The following is a 17,762-nucleotide window of genomic DNA, read 5'->3' as shown; positions in this document are numbered from 1 at the left end:
CTTTCTCAGTAAGCCCCTTCCTTTCAGTAAAAGCTCAACATTCCTCCTTCCCATGCCAGTCCCTCACTTCCTGTGTCCTGGCTTCCTGGCCTATGGTTGTGAAATTCAGGATCTTAGCGTAAAATTCTGATGGGGGTCTGAGGATGTCCAGGCAGCAATGAGACCTTAACCAGAGCCAGCAAACCCACGCGGTCATATTCTCCGAGCCAGGCTGCTGGAATCAAAGCTGGGGGACTCTGGTCGTCCTGGTGTGCAGGAAGGAGGTTTTCCATGAAGAGCAGGGGATATTTGCCTGCAAATATCTTTGGAAGGGTCTCTGAGGGCCCTCGTTTCCAGCTGGGTGGCACCAAATGGAGATGTGTGATGGCAGATGGTTGACTTTGCATGCCAAGGTCAGGGAATGCAATAGGTCACTGGAGTCAGTGCCTAGAGCATCCTGGGCTACACTTGGGCTCTGAAGGAAAGGATGACTGTGTGAGTGATGGGAAGCAATGGCTGTCCACACACTTCAGGGCCAAGTGTCATGCGAGCAGCCAGCCCAGCTTGGAAGGCCCATGACTTGCCCTCTCACCAGGCACCCCCGTTAATGATTATTTTTCTTGGTTGCAGGTGTTTTCAATCATAGCCACACTGCTGTACATGGTCCATGCTGTGTTTTCTTTAATCAGATGCAAGGTTTCCTACAGGAACAGAGAACATTCCTGAAAACAGACAGTGGTCACTAATCAGGCCGTCTTCCAGCATAACATTTGAGGCTGCAGAATTGCTCTCGATTGTGGAAAAATAAAACAAAAAGCGACGTTCTCTCTCTTTGTGGGTACTGTGTTGACTGTTCATGTACCTTAGTGTCAGGGTAAAGGGCTTGCTACCTGTAGCCTCCAAGAGTTGAGAAGTTTTTCTAGGGTCATTTCCTATTGAAGGCGGTGGTGGCGTGGGAAGTGGGGACTGTGATCTGAGAGACCACAAAACAAGGATCCCCACTGGTCTCTGGACTGAGTCCTTGTTACTGTCAATTGCAATTTTCCATGGGCTCTTCTGAGTATTCATCTTGCAGTGTGTTTCTAGGTCTTCAAGGATATCTTACATCTTCAAGGATATTCTAGTCGTCACAGAGGAGAAAACTCTCCCAGCAAATATTTACCGATGTGCAGGAAGAAACATGATAAACTCTTCAAATAATTTATAAAGTGCCTTTATGGTCAATACTCTCATGGGGTTATTTTTTGTTTTTTTTTTTAATTCTCCCATGTGGGCAACACCATCATGTCAGCTTTCTTTCTAAGGAATCCTTGCTTAGACCAAATCTCAGAAGCAGCATCAAAGGGCAGTTCAGATGACAGCTGTTTGTTATTCCAGAGTAACTGTACCAGGAAAGGCCACTTTCACTGAATCTACTTAAACCTTCAGCTAAAATGTTCCAGTAGGGACTTCCCTGGTAGTCCAGTGACTAACACTTCATGCTGTCAATGCAGGGGGCCCAGGTTCCATCCCTGGTCAGGTAACTAGATCCCACATGCCACAACTAAGACCCAGCACAACCAAATAAATAAATTCTTAAAATGTTGCAGTAAATTAGGGGCAAAAGATTTGATCGGGGCTTATCCTGAAAATTTTGAATACAAAGAAGTGATAGGAAGTTTCACATGTTTAACAAAAATTGCAACCAAGTGTTGACCGAGGAAGTCCCATTTTTTCATAAAGTACCAGTGATGCTAACACAGGCTCATGTTCAACCCCCCCCAAAAAAAGAAACTGCAGGCTTAGCTGAATTTCCCAAGTTTTCTCAAGGTTTTGAAATTTCAGTCATTCTCTTTATAAGGAAGCTGTGACATGCTCTCTTTCCCCCTTTTCAGCTGCCAGTGGTCTAACACTAAAGCCTCGTTAGTCCCAAGCTTTGCAGAAGACTCTCTGACGTGACTTTCTCACCCCTCGTATCCTGAGTCATTTTTATAATGTGCAGTTTTAATGGCATTTGATTTGCATCCTCTTCGCACTGGATGTAATGAAGATGGGAAGCCTCAGAAACTGCCCTCCCTGTTTCCCTTCACCCAGACCGCTGGCCTCCCTACCCCCAGCAAACCTTGGTCCAGTCTTCCTGCTGGTGCATCTCATTGCTCAGCTCTGTCTGCATCCAGCTGTTTAGGAAGTGTCTGCAGGTACAAGTTCTGGCCAGTGGGCAGTCCTCCCTGCTAAGTGCAGTGCTCCCAGGAAACCCATGTGGCCTGGCGAAGAGGGCATGTAAGAAGCTGGGCAATAGCAGAAAGGTCCTCAGACCACAGAGACTGGATGCTGACGGAGCACCTACTCTGTGCTGGGACCTCCAGGTGCGAGGTGCTGTCTGCTCCCCAAGCCCCTCATGGCTAGCATGCCTCAGTTCTTCAGTTCTGCCCTTGGGTCTTGAGCAGGAGGGAACGTCCTCTGGGGCGAAACTCATTGCTCTCCCCAAGGACAGTGGGACATGCCTCAGAGGTTGTCTTCTTGGTCCAGCCCTGTCCTGGACCAAAGGGCTGGTCACACCAAAACTCAAACACAACTGCCCAAAGGACCCACATTGCACTGTGACCTTGTTGCCTGCCACATTTGGAGCTCTTGCCTTGGGCCAGGCAGCTCCCGTATAGAGCACCTCCTGTCATCCTCCCAGTTGGGCACAGGACACAGCCACAACTGTCCTTTCACAGGCAGGGAGATGGGTGCACTCGCTGGTCAGAACTGGAGCTGGTGGGGCTGGGCTCCTCTGCCCTTGAAGCTCTGTAGTCACTCCCTGTCCTCAGGTGCCCAGACCTGTCCCCACGAAGGTCTGTCCTCTGGCTTCTCAGGAAGTGACAATGAGACAAGACCTTGTAGTGGACCTGAGGCCAGTGGGCAGAGGACATCGGGGGGGTGGGGGGGTGACACTCGGCACAGGGAAGTCCTGGACCACCAGCAGACTCTGCAGGTGGCCACGCGGCTGGGTCCAGGTCCTGGGCACAGTGCACTTCCTGAAAGGGCTGCCTGCTCTGAGCAGCAGTCAAGGCCAGGCCCGTTCAGGCAACCACCGAGCTCCACATTGCAGCCCCCATGAGGCCAAAGAACCCTGTTCAACCGATGCTTTGTGAAGGTGTATACTTGGGTGTTTTTAAGTTCATGGAACCAAGACCCAAGACCCTCCTTGGGCCAGAGAAAGGAGTCAGAACCTGATGTCTCTGTGTGACCAAGAGTCAGAGGTCCATATTGCAGCCCCCTAAAATCAAAGCCCCCACCCCCAGTCCAGCTGGTGCTTTGTGAAGAAGTTAACTGCATGTCTTTAAATTCATGGAACAAAGAGCCAAGTCCCACCCAGCCTGAGCAGCCAGGCCTCAGCACCCTCAGTCTGCCCCACGCCTGCCCTAGGGGACAGCAGTCCCAGGAGGGGCTGGGGCCACTACAGATGGAGAACAGGAGGCTGCGGGGCACCAGACTGGCCAAGTGCGCCCACTGGGTTGGTGCTAGGGCTGGCACTCGCGGCGGGCCTCCTGGGCACCCTCTGCCCGCTGCTCCGTTGCCTTCCTGCCCTACTGCCCTCCATTTGTCCCCTCCAGTTTTACTAAGATCCAGTTGTCACGTAACACTGGAGAAGCTTAAGGTACACAGCATGAGGATTTGCTCCAAAGAAACCAAAGGCCTAAATGTAAGGCCCAAACTTGTAAAACTTTGAAGAGAACACAGGGCAAACGCTTCATGACACTGGATTTAACAATCATTTCTTGTACAGAATGCCCTGCTGCTGCTGCTAAGTCGCTTCAGTCGTGTCCGACTCTGTGTGACCGCATAAGACAGCAGCCCACCAGGCTCCTCTGTCCCTGGGATTCTCCAGGCAAGAATACTGAAGTGGGTTGCCATTTCCTTCTCCAACAGAATGCCACAGATGAATACAATAAAAAACAAAACTAGACTTTATGAAAATTAAAAAATTTGGCACCTCTCCCATCTGGAAATTCATGTGTACCCTTTATCATATCCTTTTATACCAAACTGGCAGGCAGAAAGTCATAGCAACTTCTGATTTATAGTTATCAGTCCGAAGCCTAGTAACAACCAGACTTGCGACTGGCTATGAAGTGGGGGTGGGCCAGTCCTGGGGAACTGAGCCCTTAGCCAGGGGAGTCTTGACGTTAGCTCCAGGTAGGCAGTGTCAGAACTGAGCTAAACTGTAGGACACCCAGCTGGTGTTGCAGAGGATTGCTCGGGAAGGAAACACCCCTCCACTCCACCCCCACATCTGCTATCAGAAGTGTGGGAGTGTGGCCAGCATGTGAGTAAAGGGAATACACAGGAGGGCAGCTTGGCTTCGCCCCACTCAGAATGGCAAAAGGGCTCTAGGAGTACCAGGGAAGAATGACCGGGAGAGCAAACCATGGGTCAGTGAAATAGGCTCTTCTTCTTCTTGAGCTTCGATATTGCGTTTGATGGTTGAAGCAAAAGTATAATGAGTCTAACGTGGTTCTCAGTGCAGGCAGAGGAAATTCTAAAACAATTATACAAACAGGGGAGGTAAAGGGATTTGAAGACAGGTAAGGTTCGTATCCTTCACTCAAACCAGTACAAAGTCAACACCAGTAAGTGACATAAGCATAATGTAATACCTAGTGTGCGCACACTAAGTCGCCTTAGTCCTGTCCAACTCTGCCACCCCTTGGACTGTAGCCCGCCAGGCTCCTCTGTCCATGGGATTCTCCAGGCAAGAACACTGGAGTGGGCTGTCATGCCCTTCTCCAGGGGATATTCCCAAACCAGGGATCAAACTGGCATCTCCTGGAGCTTCTGCACTGCTGGCAGATTCTTTATCGCTGAGCTATTAATAATACCTAGAGCAACCACCCAAACACAGATACAGAGGTTTACTAAAAAGAGAATTTCTAGAGTCAAAAAGAACTACGCTTGCATGTTTTCCTCAGCTTTCTAATTGTGTTACAGTCAAGAAACTGGCTGCACATTATTTTTTATCAGGTCAGACTAGAAGCCCTGCCTCCCCAATGCATTTGATTTTTACTAGTTTAAATAAATATTTGAAGTAGTTTTTAACTAAGACACGTATGTAAAGTTCCTATCATAGTGACTGGTATGTATGATATGCTCAATCAATTACATCTGCATTTTTTATTATTTGTAAATAAAGAAATGTAAGGTTGGCCTTTCCTTTTTTAAAAAAAACCCAACGATCTCAAGTGTGAGAGAATGAGTCTCTCCCAGGTGCGGGAAGCACCCAGTGCCAGGCTGGCTGAGGCAGGAGGGAGGCCTACATGGCAGCTCTCTTTAAACCTGACCACACAGAGCGCTTCATTCCCTGCATGGCCTTGACGTCGTCCCAGTCCAATTTGATGTCTGGAACCTCATCTTCCGGCTCCGGATCCTTTCTCAAGGCCCCCTGTGGTGAGGCAACCACGATGGGCAGAGGGCCACATTCCTCCCGGAATTCCACAACATGAAGACTCTTCTTATCAGCCAGCTGTTGGTGGGTTTCCTGGGCACAACCAAACAGAGAGAACACCACGTTAGGTCTGTGAGGCTGGTCTTACGTGGTCTGCCCCTGATGTTCACCTGGCCTGGCAGAACTGTCTGCCTGATTAAAATGTAGCAACTCTTAAGAGTTCATTAACTGAGGGTGATTAATACAGCAGGAAATGTGGCCCAGGTAATATAATATCAGGTTTATTAGCTAACTGAATACATGTAAGAGTGATTGAAAGTAAGATTTTACTTAAAAAAAAAAAAAGACACAAAAAAATCTGAAGTCTTTACCTTAAACAGCAGGAACTTCCTGCGGCTATGCTAATGGTGACCTGCTAGGGGCAGCAGCATCCCACCCCACCTCCCCACCCCCAAGGGGCATGAAGAAAGGGCCTTGGCCTCCGGTCTCCTGTTGTCCCCACCCTCCCAGTCATGTGCCATGCTGCGCCCCAAAGTGAACTTGAATCTCATCATGCCCCTGCTCTAGCTGCCAATTTACGGGACATGCAGGGAGAGAGGACGTCAAGTATCCTCAGATATCCAGCACCAGACTGGGACAAACAACCCGATTTCTTCAACAACAAAAAACATAGAGAAAAAAGAAAAACAGAACTTCCAGATTAAAAGTGATTTAAAAGACACAGCAGAGATTTTAAATGTATTGATCTTTTCTGCCATCTGATTCAATAAACTATATAAAAAATGTTTTTTAACCTGACATGGATACATTTCTATGAACACTGACTAGATGTTTGATATTGAGCTACTGGTGATTTTTTAGGCATGACGGTAGTACTGTCTGGTACTTTTTAATCCTTATCTTTTAGAGATACATGATGCAATATTTATGTGTGAGATAAACATGTCTGAGATTTGGTTCAAAATGACTGGGGGTGGCTGGGGGTGCATGAGCAGCTAACTGTTGGTGTGTAACAGAGCCGTGAGGATTCATAACAGATGGTAGCCATAAAAGTCTGGACACAGGGGAGTAAACTCGATAGACGGTTTACAGATAGTATATTAAAATACCTAAAACACCGTGAGGGTAGTACACCTTGCACTATTCTAATTCTGCATATATTTGAAGTTAGAAGAGAGAGGTGCTAATTCATAAACAAATAAACAAACTGGAGTGTCTTATCATCAGTGGCACGTCGCTTGCACTGGTGTCATTTTCTTTGAGTAGCACAATGCAACTTTTTATAGCTGATGCCATTTTAGAAGAGAGGATACACAGTCACTGTAGCCAAAGATTCAAAGTACTAACACAAAACAAAATATCACACAGAAGAGCAGGTCTGCTTGACCATAAATATAACCCCAAAACAAAGGTTTTAAGTTACACCCAACAATTAAGTCTCTAAAAGTAAGTTTAAATTTAGAAGTGCTTTTGAAAGATGTTTTCAGACAGTACTAACACACAGCTGATCAAAAACGTTCTTTGAGGCAAAGCTTTTCTTTCAATTAGTTTTCCTGTTTTGAACAGTGACCACTACAATTACTCCCTGGATCACTTTATTCAGAAACAGCCAGCGCACTCTGTCCGCCCGCCGAAGTCCGCAGCAAATGGAGGCCCGTGAATGCCTCTTGAACCCGGCTATCCTGCTCACCCAGCCCTGCTGAGGTCCACCCAGCCCTTCTTTCAAGGGACAAGCCAGCCCTGCAGACCTGAGGAGGGGCCCCTGCAATGACAGCCCTTCCCCCCTGCCACTGGTGCGACTGTGAGCCCAGCCCAGGCTGAGGGTGAGCTGGGCAGGGGCCCGGTGGCCCCATCTCTGTGGAGAAATAACCTGAACCACCGCGTGCACGGCTCCTACTGACTCAGATGTCGCCCTGAACAACCTCTGCCGGCGACATGAAACTGACTCGGGACCACTCTCGAGTGCAAGTGCCCAGGGGTCTCCACCCTAGTTCCAGCTGAAAGGACAGAATTAGCAAAGGGACTTTCTCTTTTTATTTAACATTTTTATGTTGTCGGAGTTTTTGAACAAGCACATATTCTTTCCATAATAAAAGCAGATTATAATTACTGGCTTTTAAAAATACTTAACTTTAAAACTTCAAAAACCCATGCAGCTTTTTTTAAAAGGATAATCCCCATGAATTACCTCTTCAGTTGGATTAATTAACCTGATGCAGCCAGAGACTGCCTGGTCCTCAGGTGGCCCAAGAGCAACTCCAGGACTGCCCAGGAGACGCTGGTCTCAGAGCACGCCACGGAAATACAAACTGGCTCCTCAGTTTCCGAGCGCAGGGCTGACCTACCTGGTGCGAGAGCCCCTGGAAGAGGCCCCGGGTGAGGTTGAGCATGTTGATGGAGCCAGAGACCTTGGCATACATGTCTTTGATGCCGATGAGCCGGCAGATGGTGGTGATGGCTCGGTGGCAGCGGAGGCCATAGCCTGCAAAGAGGAAAATCAAGTCAAACGCCTGCCCACTCGCCCACGGTGCAAGTGGCGCCACCTGCTGGCTGCACATGGCTTCCAGCTCTGGGTTCAGATGTTGGTTCACATTCTGGGTTCATCACTTCCCAGCTGGGTGGCCTTTCACAACTTCCCAAACTTCCAGGATGACACTGATTTAAACGAGATGCTATAAGGACCAAGTAAATAATATATATGTTTCTGGACTTCCCTGCTGGCTCAGTGGTGAAGAATCTGCCTGCTAATGCAGGGACCGTGGGTTTGATCTCTGGTCCAGGAAGATCCCACATGTCTCGGAGCAATTAAGCCTGTGCCCCACAACTCCTGACTGTGCGCACACCGCAACTAGAGAAAGCCCGTGAGGAGCAACAGAGATCCACACAACCAAAAACTAATTAAATGACTAATTTTAAAATATACATACCTATAAGTTTGTTAAACACATGGACAAAAAAATAGGGCTGTTAAGACTAACAGAGAGCCTGAAGTTTCTTGGCACCCCATGTCCATGTTAGCTAAGGCTCACCAGGCACCCCTGTTCTCACCCTCCTTGAATGGTCAGCTGCACTGAATAGAGACATCATCCACTTCCTCCTTCCGGAAAAACTCTTGGCTTCAGTAACACACCCTCCCCCAGATTGCCTCCTAGTTACTGGCCCGCCCTTCTCACCTCCGTGCTGGCCTCTAAATCTTCAGTGGTTTCCTCTCCAGCCACTCACCCTACTCTTGGCTACCTGTAATCCCTTCCCATGTTGTTGCTGGTTAGCTGCTCAGTCATGTCCAGCTCTTCATGACCCCATGGACTGTAGCCCAGTCAGGCTCCTCTGTCCATGCGATTCTCCAGGCAAGAACACTGGAGTGGGTTGCCACTTCCTTCTCCCAGGTATCTTCCTGACCCAGGGATCGAACCCGCATTTCCTGCGGCTCCTGCATTGGCAGGCAGATTCTTTACCACTGCACCACTTGGGAAGTTCTCTAGCACTCTGATTAGCCAGGCATAAGACTCAGCACATATCTTAAAGCTGAGCTGAAAAATACAGCTTTAATCAGAAGACAGCAAAGATTAAAAAAAAAAAAAAAAGTAAGTTCTGCAATTAGAACCAGCAGTCTTTCAAAAATCATTCAGATAAAGATGTATCCAAATAACAAGTCTAACAAAAACATTACGCAAGCCACAAATGCAAGCCATATATATGTTTCCAAATTATCCTGCAGAAACATTTGTACTTGAATTACATTTTTACTCAATTACGTGAACAGCTTATCCGGGAACAAAGCCAAAGATTTTGTTTATTGGTGACGTGATTCATAATGCTGGACCTCATCGGGATAAGAAACTCAAGTACTACATCCCGGAAGTTGTTTACACTGGCGTCTACCCGCCTTATGCAGGAGGAGGCGGATTCCTCAAGGAAGCAGATTCCTCTACTCCGGCCACCTGGCCCTGAGACTGTACAGTGTAACTGACCGGGTCCTTCTCTACCCCATCGATGATGTTTATACTAGAATGTGCCTTCAGAAACTCGGCCTCGCGCCAGAGAGACACAAAGGCTTCAGGACATTTGATATAGAAGAAAAAAGCAGGGGTAACATTTGTTCCTATGTAGAGTTGATGTTGGTACATAGTAGAAAACCTCAAGAGATGATTGATATTTGGTCTCGGTTGCAGAGTGCTCATTTGAAATGCTGAATTATGTGCAAACTACATTTTACATAGAAATGTATCTCAAATAGTTCCCATTTGCGTTCTCTTTCATTAGAGGTTATTACTATGTAAAACCATCAAAATTGCCTTTATAGGTCATGTCCATTTGACGGCCTCTAAACCCTTCAGTTCAGACGGTAAAGCGTCTGCCTGGAATGTGGGAGACCTGGGTTCGATCCCTGGGTCAGGAAGATCCTCTGGAGAAGGAAATGGCAACCCACTCCAGTATTCTTGCCTGGAGAATCCCATGAACGGAGGAGCCTAGGGGGGCTACAGTCCACGGGCTTGCAAAGAGTTGGACACAACTGAGCGACTTCACTCACTCACTCACTCACATATTTAAAAGATGTTTTCAAAGGAGGTATGTCTACAACATTATCATTTCAATATGCCATCAATACCATAATATTTTTGAGCTATTCCTTATTTATTTATTTTTTCATATGGAGTCTTTGAAATCTGGTGGTATCTGACACAGGGGCTCCCAGAAGCCACCTTTCAAGTACTCAAAAGCCAAATGGGACAGCACAGGTTTAAACCTTAATGTCCAAATGCTCAACTCAATACTTTTTCTAATGATAAATGTTTGTATTATCTGGCATATGAATGATTACTCATGATTTTGAAGCAGAAGGCAAGTTCAGGTGCACTAATATAATTGGTGCTGCATTTGATTTTTTTTTTTTCTTTCTTATTTCCATGCCATGACTCTAGCAAAGCTGTACTGAAGCTTTGGCATGAAAAACTTAAATCCTGTGTGCATTCTATCTCCTGAGCCAGACTTTTTCAGATATTACCTAGAGTTACGCAAAACCATTTTTACTGTAGAACCACAGGTGAAACACACATCAGAATGTTTAAGAATTCCACTGCCTGAGTATACTGGGCATAACTGGCATAGCCCCATGACCCTAAATTCTGACTGACTGCTCTTCCCAAGACAGGACAAGGGCCCATCTCCAGATCCTCAGAGCCTGGTGTGCACCTGGCTCACCAAAGTTGTTCAATTCACACTTAATGATGAGAGGAAATTAATGGAACTGAATACACTATTGGAAAAGAACCATCTGTAGCATCCATCAGTGAATTCTCTAGGAGTAACCAATGCTTTTGAAGAACTGATGCTTTTGAACTGTGGTGTTGGAGAAGACTTTGGAGAGTCCCTTGGACAGCAAGGAGAGCCAACAATCCATCCTAAAGGAAATCAGTCCTGAATATTCATGGGAAGGACTGATGTTGAAGCTGAAACTCCAATCCTTTGGCCACCTTATGTGAAGAACTGACTCATCAGGAAAAGACCCTGATGCTGGGGAAGACTGAAGGCGGGAGAAGGGGACAAGAGAGGATGAGATGGCTGGATGGCATCACCAACTCAACAGACGGGAGTCTGAGTAAACTCCAGGAGCTGGTGACGGACAGGGAGGCCTGGGCTGCTGCCGTCCATGGGGTCGCAAAGAGTCGGGCACGGCTGAGCGACTGAACTGACTGACTGAACCGATGTTCCCACTACAAACTCAGCTGCTCCCCCAGCTGCTGCGTCCTGTTCACCAAGTGCTCTTCCCACCTACAGTTGCCCCTGGAATGCGTAATCATATGAGTCTAGGTAGGTTGCCTACTTTTTTTACAAAAAACCATTGAATTATACATTTAATTCATTTACTTTCTGTCGTGATTTGCAGCACGTGGGATTTCAGTTCCCCAAATGGGGATCGAACCTGAGCCCCCTGCATTGGAAGCTTGAGGTCTTAACCACTGGCCCACCAGGGAAGTCCCAAGGCTGACTGCTTTTTACTTCCCCAAAAACCTAATCTACTTAAATCTAACTTAGGCCTGTCCATTTTGGTGTTTTCAAAATGAGTTTAGGCAAAGGTGAGCAAAAACAGGGGTCAGGATGAAACTGGTACAGTTTCTCTGCTTTCCCTCCAACACATCATAGGAATTTTTTAGTTACCTCTGGGCTGTTTCTTCATCTTGATATGTGTCCTTTTAAATGTTAAGGAAATATCATGGTATACTGGAGGGTAAAAACAGAAACAGCAAGGGTTAGGGGTACAGCTTTAATGCCCTTGCAAACACCACAAAGCAACCGACACGACCCCAAGCAGCCATCATGCGTCGGCCACGGATGAGCAACCAACTCTGATTTCACTCATTACTAACCTTCTCATGAGAGCAATTTCGTTTCTACATTTTATATATTTATATGAAAGAAGGTAGTAACATGCAGAGAAACACAAAAATACCCACAGAGACATATTGCCACACATAAAGAAACAAGTGTGAGCCTGAAAAGTTTAAAAGAAACGATAAACACTCACTGGTATGGTCTTCATATCGTTCTATATAATGCAAATAGTGAACGGCTCTATTCTTTGCCTGAAAGAAAGAAGGAAAATCATTTTCTTAGATCTCTTGTTGGGAATTTACATTTTCTCAGAGATTCAAAAAATACCTTTTATAAAATATTTTATTATGGAAACTGCAAATTTACACCAAAATTTCAGTAGATGCTTCCAAAGGTCAAGGATTTAATTTTGAAAAAAAAAATAATAATAATAACATCACTACCACAGCAAAAAAAAAACCCAAAACCAAAACCAAATCAATAATTCCTTAATACTGTTTAACATTCTGTCAGTGTTCAAACACTCCCCACTATCTCATAGTCCCAGTAAGCAATCACAAGTTCAGAAATGATGCAAGAACACAGGCCCTTCTGAAATTGCCTTTTATGAGATCAGTAACTTTTGACAGTATTTTTCTATGGTTCCCACGAAGTCTAGCACAGACATTATTGATCTTTTACTGTTAACAAAGAAAAACATGTACATACTTTTCTGAAAGCATCTGCCCGTTCAGCGGCTTTCCCAATGGCAAAACCTTTTAAAGAAAAAGTAAAGATATTTGAGGTGGCAATTTCACTGCAAGAAATTTCCCCTATCAGTATACTTGCAAAAGTACAATAAATGACATGCACAAGCAGCTCACTGTTGGGCTTCTCCGGCGGCCCAGTGGTAAATAATCTGCCTGCAGAAGATGCAGGCATGACCCCTGATCTGGGAAGATCCCACACGCGGTGGAGCCTGTGCACCTCAGCTACTGAGTCTGTTCTCTGCAGCCCGGGAGCCACAGCACTAAAGCTCCCGCACCCAGAGCCTTCTCTGCGACAAGAGAGGCCGCTGCATGAGGAGCTCATGCACGGCAACTAGAGAGCGCCCCGCTCAACAACGGCAGTGCAAAGCCCGCGCAGCAGCAGAGACCCAGGACGGAAAAAATAAAGAAACCAGGTCATCTCTACAGAAAATATATGGTGGTATAGGAGAAAGAATTTCTGGGTAGAAAAGGAACTGTTCAAGAGTCGTTTCCTTTGGCAACATTCTATCTACAGGTATTATAAATAACTGTTTTATCAAGTGTCAGTATGAAAAAATAAATAAATAAAGTGTCAGTATGGATGTAAATAGGCAGTTTTCCAGTTTTCTTTCCCTTACACATTCATGTGTCCATTTCAAAAACAGATGTTCACTGTGGAAACTTTACTGAAGAGTATCAAGAAGAAATCTGAGGAACCGGCAAACATACTAATTAAACATTCTTAATCTTTTCAGTGCATACTCTTCCAATCCTTATAGGCTTTTCTTTGCACATAAACATACGTTTTAAAAATGGGATTATGTTAGTCTTACGTGAAGTGGTTTTCAGTTTGTCTGTTCGGCCTAACGCTTCTTTGGTGAGCAATTTCCCGTAACTGTTTACTGGCTGTAAAGTGCCACAATGCTTGGTCACGCACGCTCTCCTGGTAACGGTGTCCCTGCTGTGGATATTTACCGTCTCTCTCCCACCCCCAGTCTTCTTTCACTATTACACATAATACACCCGGGTCTTCAGCCTTTTAAAACAGTCGCCGTCCTCATGGGGAAAAGCAGGTGTGGGAAGAGCTCTCTTTTCCCTCTAAGGCATTACTTGGGCTCACCACAAGGTCTGCGAGCCTGAGCCACTAAAAGACAGTCAGTGGAATCAGCCTGAAGCCACTGAGGGCACAGCTGCGCGCAGGCCGTGCCCGTCCAGCCCCAGCACCAGCTCCTCATGCCCTACCCCGCACCTGCGGCTCCTCGGCCGTTGCCCACAGCGACCAGGACGCGGACGGATTTCTTCCTTCCCTCCTTGGCGGTCATGTTGAAAACATTTCTCACCTAGAGGACAAGATGGCCATACATGTTACCCCTTAAGGAAATTCTGGAGTAGGGAACCGGAGGAGCCTACAGACACACAGACACAGACACACACACAGACACACACAGACACATACACACACAGACAGACACACACACACAGTGAACACACACACAGTGAACACACACACACACAGAGACACACAGACACACACACACAGTGAACACACACACACAGACACACACACACAGTGAACACACACACGCACACACACACACAGTGAATACACACACACAGTGAACACACAGACACACACAGTGAACACACACACAGACACATACACAGACACACACACACAGACAGACACACACACAGTGAACATACACACACACAGTGAACACACACACAGTGAACACACACACACACAGAGACACACAGACACACACACACAGTGAACACACACACAGTGAACACACAGACACACACACACAGTGAACACACACACAGACATATACACAGACACACACACACGCACACACACACAGTGAGCACACACACAGTGAACACACACGCACACACACAGACATACACAGTGAACACACACACACAGACACACACACAGACACACACAGAGAACACACAGACACATACACACACACACACACAGTGAACACACACACCATCCCTCACTCCCACGAGCACAAACAGCACACTTCCTCCACAGGAAACCTCCATCTGGGCTCTTCAGGAGTAAAATGGAAATAGGACTTTCTCTTCTTATTTTACAAGCTGGTTAGATGATCTGACTGAGATAACTTCTAAAGAGATTTGAAACTGTAAAACACAGTCTATCTTATTTTAATGAAGGCACCACATGAAAGAAAAAAAGTTGCTGATTAGACCTGAACACAGTTGGTAATCGACTGACTGACACATCCCAATAGCAGAGATGCTAAAATATGAAAAAGTGTCAATCTTACAAATGATAAAACGCAGGGTTCAGAAATAACCAGCACAGAAGTGGATCTCTATGGATCAGACTCAAGAGAAGACAGAAACTTCTGAAATACCTGACTGCTATGCACTGTAGAAAAACCTACATTTGGGGGCATATTTATACATTCACCAAGAACTACCAAACTGCTAACTGCTTACGCAGTGGCCCCTTTCCCATAAAGTGAACTTAAAGAAAAAGGGAGCTCAAGGAAACCACCCCCACGGACAAAATTCTTCAAAGGAACTAACTTCCACAAGCGGTACACCAAGACCCAAAGACGTAAAGTACTTGTAAATGTATTTTAAACTTGAATGTAATTGATACTGAAGAAATAATGTACGCAATCAATCACAAACTCAACACATTCCATATGGCATTTAATACCAAGTGTGAGCTCAAAGGGAAGTTGATGATTTCAGGAAATGCCCTGGAAAAAGCGATCGAAGTTGACCTGATACAGACTTCAGTTCCAAGAGCCTATAAGCAGCCCAGCAGAACCTTTCCTCAGCAAGAGCTGGACACCATTCACAGTAACTGCAAGCTTTCTATCCCTCCCCATGTCTCCCCTCAACCTCTGCTTCCTGAACTAAGTGTCAGATACAGTTGATTCTGAGAGAAGCTGCTACTGCAGCCTTTGCTTTAAGGAGGAAATTTAACGCAGTCTCCCAACTCTGCTATCAACACCACCACTGAAGCCACCTTGCCGCGAGACCCTGACGAGCAGCACCCCAAAAGGGCAGCAGTCAGGGGAGAACCGGAATTGAAGTTTCACCGTTTCCTCCCACAAAGCAGCCCTACAGCTCAGAAAGCCGCACATCCAAGGCTCTCCCCACTGTTCCTCCTGCCGCACCCCTCAACATCTACTGCCCCAGCTTCTCCGGAGGCTTAACTCGGTATTTAGTTCAGCATGCCTACCTCAAGTATCCTGGTATCGAAATCATCATACGTTTCTGCAGGGAGAGAAAAAAACAGGAATATAGGTAAATGCGTCCATGTAATTAGTACATGACAGCATTTTCTAACAGCGGCACGGTCACTGGCGTTTCACTGAGAATCTCAGATATTTTGGTGCCACTGTCAAGGCCGTACCCTGGTCCTCATCACTACCAGAAACTGTTCCACCCCTAACTTCATAAACCCGGCCACCATCTTCCTGACTGCTTTCTCCTACCCCTCCAGCTCGCACTCAGCGACTCAAAGGTACTGGTTCTTGGGGCTTGGCCAGCATCTCCAGACTCTTGACCCCCGCTCCCCTTTCTCCATCACCCCTCTGGTCCTCCAGCCTCTGCCACCCAGTCAAGACACTACCGTCCACCACTTCCGCTAGGTCTTGTGAATGTCCTCAACTCGCTCGCCTCCTCCCCCCTCCACCACACCATCCAGGATGCAGTCAGTGCAGCTGTCTGGCCACACCTGACCTGCTGGGTGCGACAACAGAGAAGTCAAAGCACAGCACACACTGGGGCCACTAAAAACTCACGGTCTCCAATTCAGCTGAGTGCTCTCAGCTGTCTGCGGGCCTTCTACGTCCTCTTACTTAGGTCTCTCTCTTCTCACCACAGCAGCTATTTCAAACACTCCCTGTTCTTTTGACTATAGAAAATCTACATCCATAGACAATGGAACAACCAGCAAAATGTAAGTTTATGTACCATTAGCTGGCTTCAGTGATTATCAACTCACGTCAATCTCCTTTCCTCTAAATTTGGTCCAATTCCCACTCCACTGGGTAATTCTGAGGCCAGCCCCAGACACGTTACGTTTGCATCAACACACTCTGGTGGCCACACTTGTCCATGTGCCCATCTCCTTCTCAAAGACTCAAGGAAGCCTCTGGAGAGACGACACTCACACTGCCAAAATACAGCTCACCGGACTCTGCCCACTGCCCTTTCTTATGTCACAAGTTCATCCATTTATCTACAGGCTAAATCTGGACCCCCAAGAGGGACTTAAGGTCATGGGGTTTTTTCCTCTCCCCCCATATCGTATTCACCCAGTGGAAGTATTCTTCTAAGTCCTCAGTGTGCTCGCCTGAGTCTCTCCATCTCAACCTCTCCTCTCCTCTCCTCTTTAAGCCAAACTTAAGAAAGCAGCCAAACTCTTGCCTGCTTTCTCATCTCCTATTCACAGACACGAACAAAATTTTCAGATGGTTTTTACTTCTTTACATACTCAGGAAACAGTGGGGGAGATGACTTTGTTTTCTAATTTCATCTGATAAATATTATCAACTTTTATTTCATGTGTTGTTTTAGGATGCTTAATGACAACTATCCGGTTTCTTCTGTTATCAAAATAGCATTCCCAAGGCATGTTGCTCCATACCAACAGCACTTGGGAAACTGCGTGCTATGGGTGACTCGGAATAGGCGTAATGCACACCACCACACTGGAAGGCTCTGAGAAGCCACACAAGAAAGACACCAGAACCCAGTGCTTTGCATCCTATCTGTGGAATACTTCTTGGTTTACAGGCCTCTAGTGTCTCATAAAATACAGTTGGTTAACAATGTGAAGTTATTCCAGTGATATTCAAATTCTCATTTTAGAAAAGGGCAATCTAAACAGAGGAGTAAATAGAAGCATATTAAAGAATTCCAGAAACTAGCAGTGCCCTCTCCATCACAACATAAGTGAAACCAGGACTCTGCTACCTCCATTGGGACCAGGGTCAGGGGGGCCAAGACTGACGCCACCCCACGAGTTTCCGCTCCATCCTCGCTCCCGTTTAACCTTCATCTTCCTCTTCCGCTCCCACTCTTCTCTCTGTTGGACCATATCCACCTCCACCTTTTCTTGCTCTTCCTTGCTTCTTTGAGTGATGGTCTGTATAGCTCCACTTTTCATAAGTGGGGCATTCAGACCAGGCCATAGGAAGCCACGGCGCCCTGAAGGTTTAAAAACACACAGAAATAATTCTTTTAAAAGCATTCATTTCTTGAGTATTAAAATGCCAGGCAATGGGCATACAGATAGACACTGCTGGTGGGAGCTT

General features: G+C 46.4%; 2 protein-coding genes across 4 annotated transcripts in view; one reads left to right on the top strand and one right to left on the bottom strand.

Annotated features, from left to right (window-relative positions):
• Nucleotides 1-7,495, top strand: part of LOC138437166 (myelin and lymphocyte protein-like) — a 20,357-nt gene extending 12,862 nt beyond the window's left edge. For 2 of the 3 annotated variants that reach the window (XM_069583962.1, XM_069583963.1), the window contains one exon: nucleotides 610-804. In XM_069583962.1, coding sequence (XP_069440063.1) covers nucleotides 610-705 — 96 coding nt within the window. In that variant the 3' untranslated portion in view covers nucleotides 706-804. Of the gene's footprint in view, nucleotides 1-609; nucleotides 805-6,952 lie in introns of those variants that run through there. The other variant, XM_069583964.1, reaches the window with a different exon arrangement.
• The window catches only part of MRPS5 (mitochondrial ribosomal protein S5), a 25,155-nt gene continuing 12,493 nt past the window's right edge, over nucleotides 5,101-17,762 (bottom strand). The window contains exons 5-12 of the mRNA XM_069583961.1: nucleotides 17,422-17,655; nucleotides 15,680-15,714; nucleotides 13,697-13,787; nucleotides 12,428-12,474; nucleotides 11,913-11,970; nucleotides 11,546-11,608; nucleotides 7,732-7,868; nucleotides 5,101-5,479 (exon numbers count right to left, since the gene is read on the bottom strand). Of these exons, the coding sequence (XP_069440062.1) occupies nucleotides 5,255-5,479; nucleotides 7,732-7,868; nucleotides 11,546-11,608; nucleotides 11,913-11,970; nucleotides 12,428-12,474; nucleotides 13,697-13,787; nucleotides 15,680-15,714; nucleotides 17,422-17,655 (890 nt within the window). The 3' untranslated portion in view covers nucleotides 5,101-5,254. The remainder of the gene's footprint in view (nucleotides 5,480-7,731; nucleotides 7,869-11,545; nucleotides 11,609-11,912; nucleotides 11,971-12,427; nucleotides 12,475-13,696; nucleotides 13,788-15,679; nucleotides 15,715-17,421; nucleotides 17,656-17,762) is intronic.

This window comes from Ovis canadensis, chromosome 3, assembly GCF_042477335.2.
Source record: "Ovis canadensis isolate MfBH-ARS-UI-01 breed Bighorn chromosome 3, ARS-UI_OviCan_v2, whole genome shotgun sequence".
Taxonomy (NCBI): Eukaryota; Metazoa; Chordata; class Mammalia; order Artiodactyla; family Bovidae; genus Ovis; species Ovis canadensis.
The sequence above is the reverse complement of the archived record's forward strand: the minus strand, read 5'-3'. Positions and strand labels throughout refer to the sequence as shown.